Genomic DNA, 22,425 nt, shown 5'->3' on the forward strand with positions numbered 1-22,425 from the left:
ATGAAACAAGACTCACTTGACAATTCATCCTATCAGATTTTATTGACTAACCATTGTTTAAAGTGGAACATGAAGAACTGACACTATGTGTTACTTATTGTTGTTTCTCTGTATGTAAATAGTACTTGTCCTTGGCTGATTGCAATATGTTCCCGTTTCAGGGTTACAGAACAATGACTTGAAAAGACAGTTTCTCATGGAGCGATTATTGGATGCAGTGAAGCAGGTATATGATTTTTACTTGTTCGAATGGTAACAATATACCAATATATATCAAACATCTTATTACAAAATCATTACTGTTTGCTTTGTTTGCACTCTGTTCTATGCAGTGCTGTGTGCTATTGAATGTGCACTTATTACACCTAAAATAAGAATGATCCATGGCAGTTATTAATCTATCAATAGCATCCAGTGCCTGAGAGAATGCAGGAGGTACACACTGGCTATTAACCACATTCCCATACACCTCCTCTGTAAATAATTATAATATTTTTTGTGTCACTGAACATGGGAAGCACCCAGCTTACACATGTACCTTGTTCCCTGGCAGCTCTTTGCTAAACTGTCTATATCTCTATCAGGGGAGGGCTGTCAAATTTTAGCACAGAGGGCAACACTCAACTCAACAGCCTATTAGGAACATTTTAGTGGAAAAAATATGCAGGTGACCTGGTCTGTGTGTCTCTCTCACCCAGTCTGTGTGTCTCTCTCACCCAGTCTGTGTGTCTCTCTCACCCAGTCTGTGTGTCTCTCTCACCCAGTCTGTGTGTCTCTCTCACCCAGTCTGTGTGTCTCTCTCACCCAGTCTGTGTGTCTCTCTCACCCAGTCTGTGTGTCTCTCTCACCCAGTCTGTGTGTCTCTCTCACCCAGTCTGTGTGTCTCTCTCACCCAGTCTGTGTGTCTCTCTCACCCAGTCTGTGTGTCTCTCTCACCCAGTCTGTGTGTCTCTATGCATTTTTGGGGGGCAGAATGTGATATTTTAAAAAGCTTGAAATCTGCATACTCTTTAGTCTTTCGTTTTGACGTGTACTAACTAACATGCACTTTCACCTTTTGCTTACATTGAATTTGTAATCTTAACCCAACACTTGCAAAGCAAACCTTTACTCTGACTCCCAATTCAAATTGTTTCTATTCAAGCACATCTTTAATAATAGATTTATAAATGGTTAATGTAATTCACTTATAAATACAGGTTTCTGTGTTTTCTATGAATAACTAGCAACATATTTGCATGTTTGTGTTTAATAAGCCAAATAAGAGTTGTTTGGCATATTAAGCCAATTGCCATAACTGCACGTTCCCATGTCTGAGACCCCTGCAGTTCCTTGTTTATTCACCAAAGTGAGAACATTGAACAAATGACATGAGCAATCCAAGTGTATCTCGAATGCTGATTGGACGGGCTGCTGTGTCATCCAGTCAGGGCCGGATTAAGGGAATGGAGGCCTCTGGGCTAAGGGGGCCTCCATTCCCCCGTGGGGGCCCTCCCCCCGTGATCCGAGCTGCCCGCGCCCCCCACCCGGCACTTACCTCCTTCTCCGGCGCGCTGTAGTCTCTTTACTGAGGAGATCTCGTGAGAGTGAGACTCACGAGATCTCCTCAGTAAGGAGACTACAGCGCGCCGGAGAAGGACCGCAGTGAAAGTGCTCAGCAGCACTGATCGCACCGGGGGCGCCCCCGCCCCGACTGATCAATACTGCTGCTGAGCACTTTCAAGGGCCCCCTGGATGCCATAGGCCCCTGGGCTGTAGCCCAGATAGCCCTATGGTTAATCCGGCCCTGAATCCAGTCAGCATTCTGAATCTCCACAATGTCAATCCCTGACCTGACCATTACTGAATAAGGTCTGAGTGACCACACCAAGAAATGAGGGATTCAGGGCATGGAAAGGCAGATTCCTATGTCCCCTAATGACCAAAGCCATCATAACTAATGCCAAAATGTTGGCTAGTATAACCTTGTGCTCCTACATAGACATGCACTTGTTTTATTTAGAAAAGAATTATTAAAATTTAAATTTGGGGCATTTTATATAAAATTATGTACATTGGAAAGGTGCTGTAGTCATAGCAAGCAATTAAACCGTTGCTTTTGTTTTCAAATTGCTATTTGAAAAATAACCATCAGTTTGGTTTACAGTTACTTTTAACTCACTTTTATAAATGTCCCCCACTCATTCTACAGTAAGTAATATATGGCAATAATGTCCTTGTAATTGTCGTTCTTATGTTTGATTTGCAGTGTCAGATACGATTCGGAGGACGCAAGGAGATTGCTTCAGATTCCGATAGCCGGTATTTCAGTGTTATTTCCAACTTTTGAACCTTTAGGAGAAATATATATCTAAGTGAGATACATCCAAATACAATTATGATACCTGTAGAGAATACAGAGATAATAGGTTTCAGAATGTCACAGAACATAATAAAATAAAATACGTCTTCAAATAAATTGTCTGCATTTTAAATATGTACATTTTTCAATTTAAGGTTAAATAAATAAAAATATTTTTTCTATTCTCATAGCTAGTGCTATTACCCTATTACCCTATTGCTGTCTCATTCCTTTCACCAATCAGGGATCCAGAACCTCTGTCTTTCTAGCATGGCTACAGCCAGAGATGCAGAGCTATCACTTTAACTTGTATAGAGCAGTTTGAGCTTAGTAGCTATCAGAAGTGCTAGATATGAATGCATATAGAGCTTGGAGAGTACCCAAACATTGCACCAATTAGGGTTTTAATGAGTCAGAACGAGCCAAAGAACCTCCAGTGTAAATAACACAATACAGGCTTTCTTAGAATGTATTTACATTCTCATAGATAGTTTATAACAACCAGCATTGACCCAAAACATAAAAGAGTAAAAGAAAAAGGATTTCTGGGTAGATACATGCAAATGAGTTCTCGCTTGCCCCTTTGGCCAACCACATCTACTTAACTGCAGGCGATAAAAAAAAGTGTTGCCATTTTTATTGGCCATTGCGAATTCAATCCTAAATTACAGTAGATTTCAAGTTATGAAGTATATTTATTAAAGCCCAAAGGTTTGAATACATTTGTTATTAAAATTCAATTTATTGACTTATTTTACTTCTAATGGTTTAAAGATTTCATTTATTCTTTATCTACACAACGATTGTATGAATTTTAATTGAACGATCTTCTCACAAATTATGTTTTAAATGAATAATTTCTACATACACCAAATAATCTAAATCAAATAAACTTGATATACTGAGAATGTGCTTAGTTATGTTGTTCAGTTTACCTACACACATAGGGGGAGAATTAATTGTTGGCGATGTGGCATCCAGACATCACCGCGTTGTCCGGCTACGTACATTGCCAGCCGATACGGTAGGAATCTCTGCTCATTTCTGCATACCTCTATGGGGTCTGAGATAAAATGAGCGGAGATTCCTGCCATAACATTGTTGAAATGTGTCTCTGTGGATGTTCCGGAGACGCATCTCTTTGAATTGAATCCCCCCCCAAAATGATACACATTTTTTTTCAGGTGCTGTGTGGTCAAAATTTTCCCTGATCACATAGCTGAACAATTCTATTGATTAAGATCTTTTCTGTGCCACACTGGTATCTTTGATTAGAAGATCTCATCCTGACAAAAAAATAATGTGTGGTTAAAGAACAAGGAAAAGGAAGCCAAAGTGCTTGTAAAAGATGTAGCAAGTATTGTAAAAGCAAAAAAGATGGCCTTAAATAAACTCTAAATAATGAGGACAAAGAGGTGTATCTTGTTAGACAGAAGACGGCTAAGCAGGTAATCAGATGTGCAAAGGCACAAGCTGAAGAGAAAATGGCCCATTTAGTAGGTAAAGGGGGCACATTTTTTTTTAGGTATATAATTGAAAGGAGAAAAATAACAGGAGGAATAATAAGACTAAAGACAGAGAGTGAGAGTCTTGTCGAGGGAGACAAGGTAATAGCAGATCATCTTAGTAATTATTTTTTCCTCAGCGTTGACTACAGAAAGAGAGGGGAAGGGGCCACAGTTAAGTTGCAAGTATATTGATAAAAATGAGGAGCTCTCAAAAATGAAAGTGGATAAATCAACGGGGCCAGATGGGATACATTCAAGGATACTAAAAGATCTTAAAGGGGTGCTGGTAACACCATTAACAGAATTTTTCAACCAGTTACCGGCTACAGGAGTAATTCCAGAAGACTGGAAAAGAGCAAATATAGTCCCACTACACAAAAGTGGAAGCAAGGAAGAGGCGAGCAACTACAGACCAGTGAGCCTTACATCAGTAGTAGGGAAATTGATGGAAACACTCTTAAAAGGAAGAGTTGTAGAATATGTAAAAACCAGTAACTTACAGGATCCCAAACAACATGGATGACTTTTTTGACTGGGTAACTAAAGTAAAAGATCAAGGAGGCGCCATAGATGTAACTCATCTAGACTTTAGTAAGGCTTTTGACAACGCCCCAAATCGCAGACTGTTAAATAAAGTCGAAAGCTTGGGATTGGATTCTAAGATGGTTGAATGGATAAGATCTTGGTTGCAGGATCGAAAACAGAGACTTGTAATAAATGCAGTGCATTCACAGGAGGAGTACCCCAGGGATCCATAGTTGGACCAGTGCTTTTTAATATCTTTATTGGTGACATTGCAAATGGTTTTGAAGGGAAAGTATACTTTTTTGCAGATGACACAAACATATGCAACAGGGTAGATTAACCAGGAGGGGTAAAACAAATGATTGATGATCTAAGTAGCCTACAGGATTGGTTAAGAGAGTGGCAACTACAGTTTAATGCCATACAATGCAAAATCATGCACTTGGGTCTCGAAAACCCAAAAACTAAATATTGTATTAACAACAACTATAATGGAAACTACTGAGGAGGAAAATTATCTGGAAGTCACTATTTGAGGGGACTTAAAGACAGGTAAAACAATGTAGCAAAGCAATGAGAAAGGCAAGTCAGATGCTTTGTTGCATAGGGAGATGAATCAGTAGCAGAAAGAAAGAAGTAATAATGCCACTGTATAGGTCATTGGCAGAGCCGGATTAAGGGAATGGAGGCCCCTGGGCTAAGGGCGCCTCCATTCCCCCGTGAGGCCCCCAATGTGAGCCACCCGCCGCCCCCCGTACCCCGTGAGGGCCCCCCCCAAGCGCTTACCTGTCACTGTAGTCCTCCATCCCCGGCGCGCTGTAAGCTACTTACTGAGGAGATCTCGCGAGAGTTCACTCGCGAGATCTCCTCAGTAAGCAGATTACTGAGCGCCGGGGACCGAGGACTACAGTGACAGTGCTCAGCAGCATTGATCAGGCTGGGGGCGCCCCCGCCCCCGGACCGATCAATAATGCTGCTGAGGACTTTGAAGGGCCCCCTGGATGCCCGAGGCCCCTGGGCTATAGCCCAGTTAGACCTCGGGTTAATCCGGCCCTGGTCATTGGTACGGCCTCATCTAGAAACTGTGTTCAATTCTGGAAGCCATATCTACAGAAGGATATATATACATTAGAAACTGTAAAAAAGAAGGGCAACTAAAATGGTGCATGACCTATAGCACAAAACTTACCCGGAAAGACTAAAATATCTTAATATACTGTATATACCACTGAAACACATTCATTTTTGTCAGAAGACTATTAACCTGCCAGTATGTATTTGGAGTGTGGGAGGAAGCCCCTGCAAATACATGGAGAATACACAAAATCTACACAGATAGGACCCTAGTTGGAATCTAACCCATGATCCCAGGCAGCAATGCTTACCACTATGCCAATTATTGGTTTTACTTGCTTACATTCTTCTTTTCCTAACAATCTGCTCCTTTTCAAGTTCATTGTTGGGCTACAATATTTAGTATTTGCTATATTTTCATCTCGGAAACTTTCCTCCAGGAGTTTTCATTAGATAATGTCGAGACTATATTATTAATACACAAAAAGATGAAAGACAAGAGTTCTTTGTGCTATAGACGCACATAAAATGTAAGTATTTCTTTCCAACTCTGAATTACATTTAGTATCTTTTTAACATTGTGTTATTTTTCAATAATTATGTTTTTCTAAGTCCATCCCCTTTAATAGACGCTGTGATTATTTTTCCCAGTGGATTCTAATAGCAACCCTCAAACTGTAAGTGTAAATTGTGTTTAAGTTTAGAAGAGTTCCTAGTTATAATACTACATTCTACGTTTCTGATTGGGTAAAGCACCTGTTCCAGATTAATTCTGTTTGTTTTACATTAAAAATATATCTGCTAAATTTTGCCATCTGTTAGTCCTGGAGTAATCCTATAACCATACCTCCCAACCGTCGCAAATTATTAAAGTTGTGACAAAAATGTTCTGTGTGTGTGTTTGATGTAAGTATTTCTGACATGTCGCCCATATTAGTCTTCGGAATTTTGATGTCGCACTAGTCAGTGTTTGTAATATCAGTATCTGAATAGTGAGTACCACCCGTCCATTGTTATGAAGTCTGTCATGGATCTGGCTTGTTAAGTAATGTGCTTGGAATAATGTCTGAGTAACAGCTAGCTGGCTGCCCAGGTAAATTATCTAGGTCAATCGGTAATCTGAGAGTTAATTAGGTCAGATGATGTGCAACGTGTTGCCACAGTAATATACTGAAGTAGCATTGGGAAATTTATTAATCTGTATCAATATAAATGTTATTGTATCAAAATGTATCTCAGATTTAGATTGTGTAATGCTACAGATATAATGTATCATATGTCTTAATGTTTCACGCAAACGTAATGTGTCATGCTATTCCCTGATGTAATATTGTAACCCTTTTGTAAGTGTAATCTGCCAAATAGTCAATTCAGTAAAGCCGTTCCATTATGTAATCAAGGTAACAGAGACAGTATGACTAACAGTTAAATAATTTAAGTGTCCACTGATAGACCTCTACTGAAAGTGGGAGGATTGGGACATCTTGACCCTACTCCCTGTGTAGACTGCCAGGAATATAAGGAGAGAATGTCAATAGATTCATTGTATGTAACACCAGCACAAAGGACTCTGGGCCAGGCATTGTGGTGCCACCGGAGGAAACCCTAGCAGGACAGGGTCCATGTGAGCCAGTATCCCAGGCAGTGATAATACTACGGGAGGATAAGACTCTGAAGGATACCATTTACCCTGCACCTTGTGAACGTCTTATGGTGTTGTGCTGTCATAATAACACCTTATTTTAGATATATTCTGGTCTGCCTGAGTCAGTTAAGTCCCAAGGAGGGTACCCATCCTCCCAGCTAAGAGTGGTTTCCTCACACATAGTCACACCCCCTGCCCTGATGCCATCTACCAAATGTTGGGAGGTATGTATAATCGAGGAGGAGACAGTATTTCTGATAATGAACCAAGCAGCCATTATAGTTGTTCCCAAATTTGGTAAAGATCGCACTGATACTAAATAAAACTAAATTTCCATCTCATTGTGGAATTGAGAGCTCAATTGTTTGGCTACTATTCTTGCGCATGACTGAATCTTTTTTTTTTTGTAATATTTGAATTCACAGGGCCAAATTGACATTTTGCTGTTTAAACAGGTGAACAACAACATAATGACAGTATTGGCTTTAATTCCCAATATAACCATTGTAAAACTTCATTTTTTGGCGACCTTGGCTGAAAAGACTTCATTGGCATTTGCCAAACCCATACTTTATGTTTTGTCTAACTAGGTGAATCTCTTTACAAAAGGCCCATATTCATTTATTAAATTTAAACATAAGTGAACCATAAGTTACCTGTAAATTAAGCACCAGAAATGGTAACTCTCTCTCTATGGCATAGGGGAATGACGTTCTTCCAGACTGGAACGTAGCTTGAAAAATGTTATGATTCCAGCGAATCACAAATGGAATTATTTTTATATTAAAAAGTACAAAAAAATCTACCTGTGCAAAATAATCATAATATAATAATTAGTTTTAGTTATGCACAATAGACTTGCAAGTAAAGGATCCTTGAGATTCCCCTGTGAATGGCCTAGTGACCTATGTTTTGTTTCCCGACTCAGTAACCCTTACTCCAGGTCATGTGTGTCAGTGATCCATTTCTTGCAGTTACAAACCTTTATCCACTGCCATTTTTTTTTCCATCTGGTACACATAGGTAAAGCTCTGAGACATGGCTGCACCAGCCCGTTGTCTTGATGTTGTGTTAACCCTCATATACCTTGTCTGAGACTAGGCCATTGAGGTTACACACACTGCTTATTGGCTGTTGCTTTATTTTTTATTCTGACTTCTACATTGACATTTCTCCACAATTTGTTTTCTGTTTATATTACTACTACACGTGAACACTGATGAAAGATTAATATTATATTCCTACTAAGAGACTTGCTGATCTTCCTTTCAGTTTTGTGCATAGAGCTCTCTCTTCCCTGTATAGTCTTCTATCTCTCTTTTATCTGTCTTCTGATATCTTTAGTCACCTTGTATTAATGGAATTACAAATCTTGTTTCTGATAAATCTCTTCAGACTTTGCGTAGTGGAAATCATAACTTTTTATAACCAGTTCAATGGATTATGCATATTAAAATAATAATATAAATAGAATAAACATCTGAGGATAAGACATGTTTGGGGTTCTCTCTGTGAAGCTCTCTAATTATGCATTTGTTTTGTTGCAGAGTTATTTGTCTGTGCGCTCAGTTTGAAGCTGTACTTCAGCATGGCTTGAAAAGAAGCAGAGGATTAGCATTAACAGCAGCAGCAATCAAACAGGCAGCAGGATTCTCAAGTAAAACAGAGACAGGTAACCCACTATTATCACCAGTCTGCCTAATTATGTTTTGACAGTTCCTCAGTGTGAACTTTGCAAGGCTTGTTGCAGAAGCATTTTATTTACTCATTTGGCTAACGTATCAAGCCGGGGTGGATTAACCTGTTATGCAGTCTTGACTATTACTTAGAGAGTTGAACGGAATTTTCCAAAATGTTCCATATTTCCTTTGTTCCTCATTTGGCAGCAAAATTGGGCAACCATACCACACAGCAGAATGAATTGGCCTTATTGTCCCAGCTCTATTAATAAGGGTTCAATTAGATGCTAGGTATATCTGTGCACAGTACCGGCAATTATGGTACAGACATTTTTGCTTGCATCTTTTAGATTTTAACCATAGACATCCTGTAGATACATATGTTGCAAGGTTCAGAACCTTGCAGCTAATTTCATTGGCACTATAGACAGTTTATTCAAATTGTGTGAAATTGTGACTCAAAAGTGGAAGTTTGCATCCTTGGAATGTCACCTCTGTGAATGGCCTGTTGTTCTGCGAATGTCTGTTTATAGGAAATTGTGCCTCTAGTACTTATGGTCCTTCCTATATTCACTATTGTAATTCTTTAAGCCATCAGTTTACAAACTGTTTGAATTTACTGTACTACCCATCCTAACATTTTCTGCATCTTGGCATTTTTTTTTTAAATTCTTTACATCTAAAAATCGTGATATTTTTTTTCCCAGTTAAAATCTTCTATCATGTGGATTTCAGTTACACAGGGCTGTCTTTCCCGCTGGGCTCGCTGGGCAGTTGCCCGGGGACCCCACGAGAATAGGGGCCCCGTAGGCAGGGCACAATAGAAAAAAAAATCTATTCACCCATGTATCAAGGCACAGCTGTACAGCATGTTTTTCAATGTTTAAACATAGATTTTTGTTGCGGGTACCAATAAATATAAACTTAAATTTGATTGACAATTTACATTTTTATTCCTGTGTGTGGTTGTGTAGGTAGGGGCCCAAGTGCACTGCTTTGCCCGGGGGGCCTTAATGTTGTTAAGATGGCCCTACAGTTACATTGGATCTCTTGACAACTGAAGTCTTTATTAAGTCACTCAGTTTGCATAAATAGATGTGTTATTGGCTTTCCATTCTTTGCAATGTTTTGCACAGGTTACCAACTCTAAGGAACTAATTGCAGAAATGTTGCTTTGCCCAGGTTTTTATTAACGTGTAGCTCTTCTTCTTCTCACGTACACCAACATTGGGCCTTTAAAGTGCGTCTGTTGTCTAAATACTTTGGAGACACCTGTATTGTTGGTTGGTTCAGTGTTCATGATAATGCAGCTATCAATTCACTTGGAACCAATGAAATCACAGAGTCCTAAGATCTAAGTGAATAAAGAGGTAAATTCTTATGAACATTGTTGAAGCCAAAAACTGGCTTCCTTCACTGTGTGTAGACATGTAGTTGTTCTATAAAGCAATGCTCTGCAACCTTTTCTCACCCTCGGAACACCTAAGCCCCTCCCAGAATTCCGCAGCACACCAAAAGCAAAAATGTAAAAAAAAAAGCAGGATTTAGTCATCGATGACGCTATTTCCACGTATTGCGTCATTATGGTCCTGTCCACGCAGGATTTCCGGCGGGGATTAATATAAAGTAGGCAAGTATGTTTTTGTCAATTTTGCTAGAGGAGCTAAAATGAATTTTCTTGTGCAAGTTTAGAATGTAAACTCATCTCTTTGTTAATATTCGTGTTCTTCCTATCCTAGACACTACGCTTTGGTAAATCTGTGCTATCAAGAAAGGGTAGACATCCAGGACATTTAAAATGGGCCTAAATACAGAAATGACAATACTTGCAACTCCATGGCAGTCATTTATTTAGTGTATATTTAAAACCCACAGTATGATCCCACAGTTTGTTTTTTAGGGTCCCCTGATAGTCATGTGCAATACCTTTTTATAAGGAACCATCTATTTTGGAGTCTCAAAACAATGGAACACAGACACTCTGAGCCTCAGTCATTAAGGCCTGTTTTGAGCGTATCCTCCGCAATATTGTTCTGCACACACGCAGAACCAGATGAAATTTTTTTTTTGGGGGGGGGGGGGGTAAAAAAGACTTACTTCAGCCTATGTTTTAAGTGAGTGAATGGGGTGAGGAATTGGTGGGTTAACGTAGGCAATGTATAGTAAGAGCGTTCCTGTGCAGGGAACGTCCAAGTCGGCTTCAGTGAGCTCCATTTAGCTCTATCTCCTGCACCAGCAAGGGGTCTAGTCTGAGTGCTGATGCTGGACCCGGTGGCTCAATACAGTTTAAAAATAAATTAATATAAAAATTAAAAAAGACATGGGGTCTCCCCCTCCCACCGATGTTAACCATTGTGTTGCCAGTCTACTGCTGGTCGCAAAATTGGGGGAAATAAATGCGTGGGGTTCCCCCGATTTCAGGATAACCTGCATTAAGCAAGTCAGCAGGCTGTTCAGCATGTGGCTGGATTCCCTAGGGAGTTGGTTATGCCAAAAAAGTACAGGCACCCTCGATTGGGGTACCCAGCCGCATGCTGAAAGTACTAGGGCTCTTCCCACACCTCTAGGTGGCGGGTGGGGTAATAAAGTGAATTACTTTAGCGTAAACACTACAGGTCCCAGCAAGCCCAGGCTGACATTAATAGTCTGGGCATACTGGCTCAAGTGCCAGAATGCCCTGACACCCAGGGCCTGCTTAGCCATGTAATGCCCCAAAATAACATTTAAATAAACCGCACAACTCATTCATACCACATTATTTTATTAAAAGTAAAAAAAAAAACAGATATACAAACCTCTGTTTTCGTCACCTGTAAGGGATAGAAATTTGTACGTTTTTGATCCAATATTCGTGTGTCCATAATAAAATCCCAAAACATTCCAGGTCCTGTAGCTGTTCAAAAAAATACATCCAAAGTCCTGTAATTGTCCATAAAAATAAGCCCAATTTTTTTCCACAGGTTGAAGGCAAAAAAAATAAACCATTAAGATTATGTAAACTTTCCAAACTACTACCATGTCAGCTGACTGTGTGCTGTCAATATGATATTATTATATATGCTGAACTTAATAGTGTGTTCATAATAAAGGCATATTGTTCTTTTTAAAAACAGTTTAATTATGTTTAAATCAGAATTGTAAAAAAGTAACTGATAGCATATAGAAGACTGAGAATAAGGCAATGTATGTTCTTCTTACCCTTATTGTTTATTCACATTGAATAATCTCAGTACCTTGGAGATTTTTCTTATATTTATCTAGATTTCAATATATCTTCAGTTACTTGAGTGGGACAGACTTTCGTGTATGCATGAAGTCATACAATGAGCAGGAAAGTAATATGTTTATTATTTATCATATTCACACAGAAGGTTTAAATTATTTAAAATGTGGTTTATATTCATTTCACCTTTCTGTAAAGCAATAGTGAAACACAGGAATAGGTTACTCGGTACAGTGACCAATGGGCAATTAACGTTGGTTGGTTTAGTACATGTTAGACCCGCGATGGACAGCCTGCTACACTTCAGGGACAGCTTGGTGCGGCCCTTTTACCTTCAAAGGGTCACACATTACCCTTAATCTCACTAGTAACTTAAAACAATACATTAAATCTAAAACGAGACACCTATCTATAATAACCTATCAGGAGGCATTTTTAACAACTGTTACAAGCTACAAACAAAACTGACATTAATGCAGGAAGGAGCTTGGGGCTGCAGATTAAGGATCTGAGGGCCTGTTGCCTTTCAATGTGTTAGACCAGGTCTGCCCAACCTGCGGCCCTCCAGATGTTGTGAAACTACAAGTCCCAGCATGCCCTTCCAGCTATCAACTGGTTGTCTACCAGCAAAGCATGCTGGGGCTTGTAGTTTCACAACATCTGGAGGACCGCAAGTTGGACAGGCCTGTGTTAGACAATGAAAGCAATCATCTGATTGCTATGGAATTTGCTCTTCTGCCCTGTTTTGGCAAATAGTCCCCTCAACTCCAGTGGAACAGTGCTCACTAGTGGCAAGTAATCCAGGAAATATGGTAAAAACAATAACTTCAGGACATTGTGTTTATGAAAGCTGATATTAGTCTGTTTCTACCATGAAAGTGAAGCTATATTATATACATATATATGTTGACATCTATTATTTTAATTTTTTTTTGGCTAACATGGTTGTGATAGATTGTAAGCTTGCAAGCAGGGCACTCTTACCTCTTTGTGTGTTTTACCCAGTATTGTTTATTACTGTGTTTGTCCCCAATTGTAAAATGCTACAGAATTTGCTGGTGCTATATAAATAAATGTTGACGATGATGATAATAATGTATATCTTCTCTTTTCTTTTCTTTTTCTCCTAGATCCAGTTTTTTGGGTGTATGTGAAAGAAATTCTTAACAAACATGAACTTCAGAGATTCTACTCTTTGAAGAACATCATGACCGATATAGGGAGGGGACGTGCCTGGCTGCGCTGTGCTCTGAATGAACATTCCCTGGAGCGTTACGTACATATGCTGCTTGGAGATCCAAACAGACTTAGGTAATGCTGATCAGCTCACTTTTGAAACAAACACAGCCCATTGTTCTAGACCAGATTGATCAAACAATGCGTGTCTTGCTGTAGCGCTAATGGCACTCTGCTCTGATGAAAGGATCAGCGGCACCTAGACGGTGTTATTAATTTTAAATTATAGCACATTAGGAAATTAGTAAACCTTCAGTAGCTATCTCAAACACTTGACAAGTAAATGCTTTGGCTCCGGAGATGACAGTCTGCACCTCTCCAGCTGTTGCTGTACTTCAACTCTCATCCTTCTTTGCAAGTTGCTGCTTTACTTCTTTCTTCATCTTCCCAACACAAAGGGAATATTTATAACAAATATCTTTTTCTCATAGGAGGTAAAAGAGACACCATTCTCTGTTCTTTTCTGAGTTATTCATCACATGGGTTAGCCTCATGAAATAACTGCAGTGCCACATTCCTCTAATAAGACATAAGAATCATTACCAGTTAAATTAAACTACACATTAAAATGATCACTTGCCTATTTTATTTTGGGTAGACAGGAAATTCCTTTTAATGATTGTAAACTGTTAATCCTTTGTGCTCTTGATGTAATAGCCATGTCCGCATCACTCTGTTTCCATTAGGTCCATTGGCTCATACATCTTCTGTATTCAGAAGGAGCTTTGTTGTCTTTTCCTTGAATATCAGAACAGCATGGTTAATTAGAAAATTATTCAAAAGTTGCTAACTGCATGCTGCTGAGTGCTGACATATTTCTGTAAAAGACAGTCTTGTGGGCATCAATGAAAGCTGTGTCAGCCTTTGCCTCCTTACATAAAATATGCTTACAAGAATAGATAATCTTTCTTTGTTCCCAATATATCAATAATAGCAACACATAGCTATTATCACATCCACATGAATGAGCAGATACCGAATACATGTGATTTGAAAAAAAGCTTTATTTAAAAAAAAAAAAAAAAATCATTTTATTTCTATATGAAATCCATTAACTTAGGTACAGTATTTCCAAATAATACCTGCTGATATAGATCATGTGTCACATGCTCCATTATGAAGTATTTCTGAGCAGTGTTTTACCCCCAACAATTTCCAACAGTAACCATGTCACCCACACTTGAATTATTGTCCATTAGTGATCTTTCACAGGTGCTGGTATATCATAATCCATACAGCTCTGACCCAGAGCTTTTAGCAGTGTATTGCGCTTGCCAAATAGAGGTAGGAATAGACATCCGTGTAATTACCAGCATCTAGTGGGGGGGACAGAGCTTGTCCTGACACATGTGTTGGCATATTCAGTAGATCCCACTATGTCCCATTAGGTGCACTGACTTCAATGTTGTTCTGTCTTCATTCATTCATTGCTGAATTTTCCAGGTCGGAAGCTCCCACCTGTGTCAACACCACCATCCTGGTATTATAAAGTGCAGTATCTAACATACACTGTGTTGCTGTGATAACCTTGAATCTGACAAGTGTATGTTGTTAGATCCACAATGAACACATAGCCTTTGGCAGTTCGGATCTGTCACTGCTGTACCAGTGCTAGAACATGCTGTGCATCTTATTTCATAATAACATAAATTGGAACATGCTGTGAGTTGTGTTTACTTCCTTTCTGCTGGTTTTCAGTTTCTTCTATGAAGACTGGTCATTTCTATTAGATGAGGAACGTTCCAGCATGCTTCCTACCATGGCAGCTGGTAAGTTTAACTTTCAAGTATACATTTCTAATGAGGAAAAATAATGGCTTAAGGGTAAATGGACATTTTTTCTGGCTTGTTGCTAGATACACATAGGCAGGCAGACAGACATCCTGGCAGATATCTGGATATAAAATAGAGCTTTGTTAGTGTTAGACATCAGAAAATGCAAAGCTTCTAACACTAAGAACACTAGAATGATTGAGTGCATACAATTTAGATGCCATGTATGCCTGAAGTCGCTTCCACTGAGACCATCAGAGCATGTAGTAATTACAATAAGTCACTTTAAAAGATACCCCTCTCTCACCTAGTGCATAGAAGCTGCAAGTCGTCAGCTTTGGAAAATAATGGAACGCAGGAGATTTCAGAGAGCGCTCAAAGTGAAAATGAGGCACTACATCTGCATAATAAGTGTCTTAACATTGTGCATGTGGATACTGGACATACCATTGCTGATACAAAACTTTTCTGTCTTATAGTCTTGGAAAATATCTGATGATTACCTTTTACAATGAACAGTTTTGCAACATGTTTTGCTGAATTTCAGCATATGATGACTTCATTTAGGATCATGCCTTCTGTGTCCTTTTTTTTTTTTTTATTTAAATGGGTTTTGTACTTTACATAGAATTGTACTCAAATTACCCCTTCCCTACAATAGGACTTTCTTAGGAGATTCTGCCCCGTGACCCTCACCATTTGTTGTATTTAGTGGGTCCCAGTGTTCTGATTTAGCGTGGCCTTGTACTGATCACCTCTGCTTCTTGGGTCTTTCTGATGCAGGAGAGATTTGTTGTAGAGCCTGTGAATGAATTTTGGAAGAAATTAAAGCAGTCAATTAAAAAGTAATGTATAAACGTAGCATGTGCCAAATTAAATTGTCTTATAACACACTGGGTGAGAAAACACAATGTATCATTGTGTTTCTCAAAGCATACTATTGAAATTCCTTGCAAAATACTGTTCTTCCACAAGAATCCTACTATGTATGTAAGATGAATGTACTGTGCGCTGTGAATCCAATGGTTGGTATCCCAGCTTAAATTAAGAAATCGGCACAATCTGTGGCCTGATGGGAGGGAGGGAACTGTCAGTCACTTGCAGAAAAAAAGTAGCAGAGAACTGTAAGTGATTGACAGTTACCTCTGCTCAGACTGTACATGCTGCAAATTTATTAATTTAAAGGGTAATTAAGTATTTTAATATCAGCAGCCATTCCATTGTAAACTCACTGTGACCTTATATACTTCCAATGACTCAACTGGAACCCATGTGATTAGCCAATCTGTTGCAAGTAAAACATATCAATGTAAAAATTACATTTGGAGAAAATGGTACTGTAGGGGCTACGTGATGGCTGCAGATTTGCCCAGTGTTAAGACAATTTGACATATTGCTCTATCTGTACTTTTAGAGAAAAAGTTGCTACATGAAAAGGTATTTAAAATGACATGAGGTTTGTTTTTTTATATGCATCATGGTGCAGTTTCTGTGTAGCTACCGAATGTTTCCCTGTGTAGCGCTGTCAGTACACACAAGGTTTTGTTTCCTCACTCACTGAATTATTAGTAGGGATGAGCGCGCTCGGATTTCTGAAATCCGAGCCCACCCGAACGTTGCGGATCCGAGTCGGATCCGAGACAGATCCGGGTATTGGCGCCAAATTCAAAAGTGAAACTGAGGCTCTGACTCATAATCCCGTTGTCGGATCTCGCGATACTCGGATCCTATAAATTCCCCGCTAGTCGCCGCCATCTTCACTCGGGCATTGATCAGGGTAGAGGGAGGGTGTGTTAGGTGGTCCTCTGTGCTGTTTAGTTCTGTGCTGTTTAGTTCTGTGCTGTTTAGTGCTGTGCTGTTTAGTGCTGTGCTGTGCTGTGCTGTGCTGTGTTCTGCAGTATCAGTCCAGTGGTGCTGTGTGCTGTGCTCTGTCCTTCTGAGGTCAGTGGTGCTGCTGGGTCCTGTGCTGTGTCCTGTTCAGTCCAGTGGTGCTGTGTCCTGTGCTCTGTGCTTCTAAGGGCATAGTTATTTCCCCAATATTCCCCTGTGTTTAAAAAAATAAAAAAAAGTTTTTTTTATAAAATACCAAAAACTACTTTAATATTTTTTAATTACCACAAAATTTTCACAACCAATCCTGCAGTATAAGCCCATTGGTACTGCAATATTACCAAGTTCACACATTCAGCAGTAAAAGTCCAGTGGTACTGCAATATTACAAAGTTTACACATTCTGCAGTATCAGTCCAGTGGTGCTGTGTCCTGTGCTCTGTCCTGCTGAGTTCCGTAGTGCTGCTGGGTCCTGTGCCGTGTCCTGTTCAGTCCAGTGGTGCTGTGTCCTGTGCTCTGTGCTTCTAAGGGCATAGTTATTTCCCCATTATTCCCAAGTTTGTAAAAAATAAAAAAAAAGTAAAAAAAAATAAAAAAATTAAAAAAAAAAAAAAATATATAATAATTATAACCAAATTTGCAAAACCAATCCAGCATTATAAGTCCATTGGTACTGCAATATTACCAAGTTCACACATTCAGCAGTAAAAGTCCAGTGGTACTGCAATATTACAAAGTTTACACATTCTGCAGTATCAGTCCAGTGGTGCTGTGTCCTGTGCTCTGTCCTGCTGAGTTCCGTAGTGCTGCTGGGTCCTGTGCCGTGTCCTGTTCAGTCCAGTGGTGCTGTGTCCTGTGCTCTGTGCTTCTAAGGGCATAGTTATTTCCCCATTATTCCCAAGTTTGTAAAAAATAAAAAAAAAGTAAAAAAAAATAAAAAATTAAAAAAAAAAAAAATATATATAATAATTATAACCAAATTTGCAAAACCAATCCAGCATTATAAGTCCATTGGTACTGCAATATTACCAAGTTCACACATTCAGCAGTAAAAGTCCAGTGGTACTGCAATATTACAAAGTTTACACATTCTGCAGTATCAGTCCAGTGGTGCTGTGTCCTGTGCTCTGTCCTGCTGAGTTCCGTAGTGCTGCTGGGTCCTGTGCCGTGTCCTGTTCAGTCCAGTGGTGCTGTGTCCTGTGCTCTGTGCTTCTAAGGGCATAGTTATTTCCCCATTATTCCCAAGTTTGTAAAAAATAAAAAAAAAGTAAAAAAAAATAAAAAATTTAAAAAAAAAAAAATATATATAATAATTATAACCAAATTTGCAAAACCAATCCAGCATTATAAGTCCATTGGTACTGCAATATTACCAAGTTCACACATTCTGCAGTATCTTGTGCTACATATAATGGAGACCAAAAATTTGGAGGATAAAGTAGGGAAAGATCAAGACCCACTTCCTCCTAATGCTGAAGCTGCTGCCACTAGTCATGACATAGACGATGAAATGCCATCAACGTCGTCTTCCAAGCCCGATGCCCAATCTCGTAGTACCGGGCATGTAAAATCCAAAAAGCCCAAGTTAAGAAAAAGTAGCAAAAAGAGAAACTTAAAATCATCTGAGGAGAAACGTAAAGTTGCCAATATGCCATTTACGACACGGAGTGGCAAGGAACGGCTTAGGCCCTGGCCCGTGTTCATGACTAGTGGTTCAGCTTCACCCACGGATCTTAGCCCTCCTCCTCCTCCCCCCCCCTACAAAAAATTGAAGAGAGTTATGCTGTCAGCAACAAAACAGCAAACAACTCTGCCTTCTAAAGAGAAATTATCACAAATCCCCAAGGCGAGTCCAAGCGTGTTGGTGGTTGTCAAGCCTGACCTTCCCATCACTGTACGGGAAGAGGTGGCTCGGGAGGAGGCTATTGATGATGTAGCTGGCGCTGTGGAGGAACTTGATGATGAGGATGGTGATGTGGTTATTGTAAATGAGGCACCAGGGGGGGAAACAGCTGATGTCCATGGGATGAAAAAGCCCATCGTCATGCCTGGTCAGAAGACCAAAAAATGCACCTCTTCGGTCTGGAGTTATTTTTATCCAAATCCAGACAACCAATGTATGGCAATATGTAGCTTATGTAAAGCTCAAATAAGCAGGGGTAAGGATCTTGCCCACCTAGGAACATCCTCCCTTATACGTCACCTGAATAACCTTCATAGTTCAGTGGTTAGTTCAGGAACTGGGGCTAGGACCCTCATCGGTACAGGGACACCTAAATCCCGTGGTCCAGTTGGATACACACCAGCAACACCCTCCTCGTCAACTTCCTCCACAATCTCCATCAGATTCAGTCCTGCAGCCCAAGTCACCAGCCAGACTGAGTCCTCCTCAATACGGGATTCATCCGAGGAATCCTGCAGCGGTACGCCTACTACTGCCACTGCTGCTGTTGCTGCTGTTAGTCGGTCATCTTCCCAGAGGGGAAGTCGTAAGACCGCTAAGTCTTTCACCAAACAATTGACCGTCCAACAGTCGTTTGCCATGACCACCAAATACGATAGTAGTCACCCTATTGCAAAGCGTATAACTGCGGCTGTAACTGCAATGTTGGTGTTAGACGTGCGCCCGGTGTCCGCCATCAGTGGAGTGGGATTTAGAGGGTTGATGGAGGTATTGTGTCCCCGGTACCAAATCCCCTCGAGATTCCACTTCACTAGGCAGGCGATACCAAAAATGTACAGAGAAGTACGATCAAGTGTCCTCAGTGCTCTTAAAAATGCGGTTGTACCCACTGTCCACTTAACCACGGACATGTGGACAAGTGGTTCTGGGCAAACGAAGGACTATATGACTGTGACAGCCCACTGGGTAGATGCATCCCCTTCCGCAGCAACAGCAACAGCTGCATCAGTAGCAGCATCTACAAAATGGCTGCTCATGCAAAGGCAGGCAACATTGTGCATTACAGGCTTTAATAAGAGGCACAACGCTGCCAACATATTAGAGAAAATGAGGGAAATTATCTCCCAGTGGCTTACCCCACTTAGACTCTCATGGGGATTTGTGGTGTCAGACAATGCCAGTAACATTGTGCGGGCATTAAATATGGGCAATTTCCAGCACGTCCCATGTTTTGCCCACACCATTAATTTGGTGGTGCAGCATTACCTCAAGAGTGACAGGGGTGTGCAGGAGATGCTTGCGGTGGCCCGCAAAATTGCTGGACACTTTCGGCATTCAGCCAGTGCCTACCGCAGACTAGAGGCACATCAGAAAAGCTTGAACCTGCCCTGCCATCACCTCAAACAAGAGGTTGTGACGCGCTGGAACTCCACCCTCTATATGCTGCAGAGGATGGAGGAGCAGCAAAAGGCCATTCAGGCCTACACAGCCACCTACGACATAGGCAAAGGAGTGGGGATGCGCCTGAGTCAAGCGCAGTGGAGACTGATTTCCGTGTTGTGCAAGGTTCTGCAGCCATTTGAACTTGCCACACGAGAAGTCAGTTCCGACACTGCCAGCTTGAGTCAGGTCATTCCCCTGATCAGGCTGTTGCAGAAGCAGCTGGAGAAAGTGAGGGAGGAGCTGGTAAGCCATTGCGATTACAGCAAGCATGTAGCTCTTGTGGATGTAGCCCTTCGTACGCTTTGCCAGGATCCGAGGGTGGTCACTCTTTTAAAGTCAGAGGAATACATTCTGGCCACCGTGCTCGATCCTCGGTTTAAAGCGTATGTTGTGTCTCTGTTTCCGGCGGACACAAATCTACAGCGGTGCAAAGACCTGCTGGTCAGGAGATTGTCCTCTGAAGAGGACCGTGACATGCCAACAGCTCCACCCTCATTTTCTTCCACATCTATGGCTGCGAGGAAAAAGCTCAGTTTTCCCAAAAGAGGCACTGGCGGGGATGCTGATAACATCTGGTCCGGACTGAAGGACCTGCCAACCATTGCAGACATGTCTACTCTCGCTGCATTGGATGCTGTCACAATAGAAAAAATTGTGGATGATTACTTTGCTGACACCATCCAAGTAGACATGTCAGACAGTCCATATTGTTACTGGCAGGAAAAAAAGGCAGTTTGGAAGCCCCTGTACAAACTGGCTCTATTTTACCTGAGTTGTCCCCCCTCCAGTGTGTACTCGGAAAGAGTTTTTAGTGCAGCGGGGAACCTGGTCAGTGAGCGGCGAAGGAGGTTGCTTCCTCACAACGTTGAAAAAATGATGTTTATAAAAATGAATAATCAATTCCTCAATGAAGTACAGCACTGCCCTCCAGATACTACAGAGGGACCTGTGGTTGTGGAGTCCAGCGGGGACGAATTGATAATGTGTGATGAGGAGGAAGTAGACACTGTAGGGGGAGAGGAATCAGAGGTTGAGGATGAGGACGACATCTTGCCTCAGTAGAGCCTGTTTAGTCTGTACAGGGAGAGATGAATAGCTTTTTTGGTGTGGGGGCCCAAACAAACCAATCATTTCAGTCAAAGTTGTTTGGTAGGCCCTGTCGCTGAAATGATTGGTTTGTTAAAGTGTGCATGTCCTATTTCAACAGCAGACCTCTCAACTGCAGCTCATCCCTCCTCTGCGGGGATAATGTCTCCTGTGCTCTGACACGTCACTCTGTGTACTCTCAGCCTCAGGATCTGACACTACAGCTACCATGCCTCTTGTAGCAGCCCTCACTCCAGGGCCTCTTCCATGTGCAGTGTCCCCCTCTCTCTTGGGTTCACTATAGTGGCATGGAGTTCTCCCCCTCATCCAGGGCACACATTCCTTGCCCTGGCTCAGTCACCACGCTCAGACTTCCAGGCAATGCTGGGGGAGCCTGGGAGCTTCCACCCCAGGTCCCCAGCTACAACTCTCCTCTCCTGTGTCTTCTCTCTCTTTCTGACACTTGAAAGATCGTGCCTTTAAATGAAAAAGTCAGTCTTGATTGCACGACTATGTGCAAGTGCAACAGGGACATTTTTTTGGGTTTACAAAGTCAAACAGTAACACTACGACCCTGTCTGTCTGGGGTCTGTCAATGACGAATTGTCTGGAGCATGTTTTGAGGAGGTATTGTGGCCCCGGTATCAAATTGGGTACCGGGGCCACCCCACTATGCAGTCCAGATACTTGTTTGGTGGAATTCCGACACGTGGAGGGTTTTTTAATTATATTGTGGCCTCGGTACCAAATTGTGTACCGGGGCCACCACACTACGCAGTCAAGATACTTGTTTGGTGGAATTCAGACCAGTTGAGGGTTTTATTATTATATTGTGTGGACCACTCTATCTATACCACACTACAACTCTATACCACTCTATTTCCTACTTTAATTCTATTTAATTCTATTTCCTACTTTAATTCTATTACTAATTAATTAACATAAAGAGGAACCAAAAAAACCAATTTTACCAAAAGTATAATATGACTTAGACTTACAAACACTACACTTGAAAGATCGTGCCTTTAAATGAAAAAGTAAGTCTTCATTGCACGACTATGTGCAACAGGGACAGTTTTTTTCTTTACAAAGTCAACTAATAACACTTGGACCCTGTCTGTCTTTAACATACTTAATGGGATCTCAATGACGAATTGTCT

General features: G+C 40.8%; 1 protein-coding gene across 2 annotated transcripts in view; it reads left to right on the top strand.

Annotated features, from left to right (window-relative positions):
* The window catches only part of SNX29 (sorting nexin 29), a 465,348-nt gene that overhangs the window by 12,823 nt on the left and 430,100 nt on the right, over nt 1–22,425 (top strand). For both annotated transcript variants that reach the window (XM_075179779.1, XM_075179780.1), the window contains exons 2-6: nt 162–226; nt 2,249–2,301; nt 8,641–8,765; nt 13,126–13,306; nt 14,930–15,000. In XM_075179779.1, coding sequence (XP_075035880.1) covers nt 162–226; nt 2,249–2,301; nt 8,641–8,765; nt 13,126–13,306; nt 14,930–15,000 — 495 coding nt within the window. The remainder of the gene's footprint in view (nt 1–161; nt 227–2,248; nt 2,302–8,640; nt 8,766–13,125; nt 13,307–14,929; nt 15,001–22,425) is intronic.

Source organism: Mixophyes fleayi, chromosome 7 (assembly GCF_038048845.1).
Source record: "Mixophyes fleayi isolate aMixFle1 chromosome 7, aMixFle1.hap1, whole genome shotgun sequence".
Classification (NCBI taxonomy): Eukaryota; Metazoa; Chordata; class Amphibia; order Anura; family Limnodynastidae; genus Mixophyes; species Mixophyes fleayi.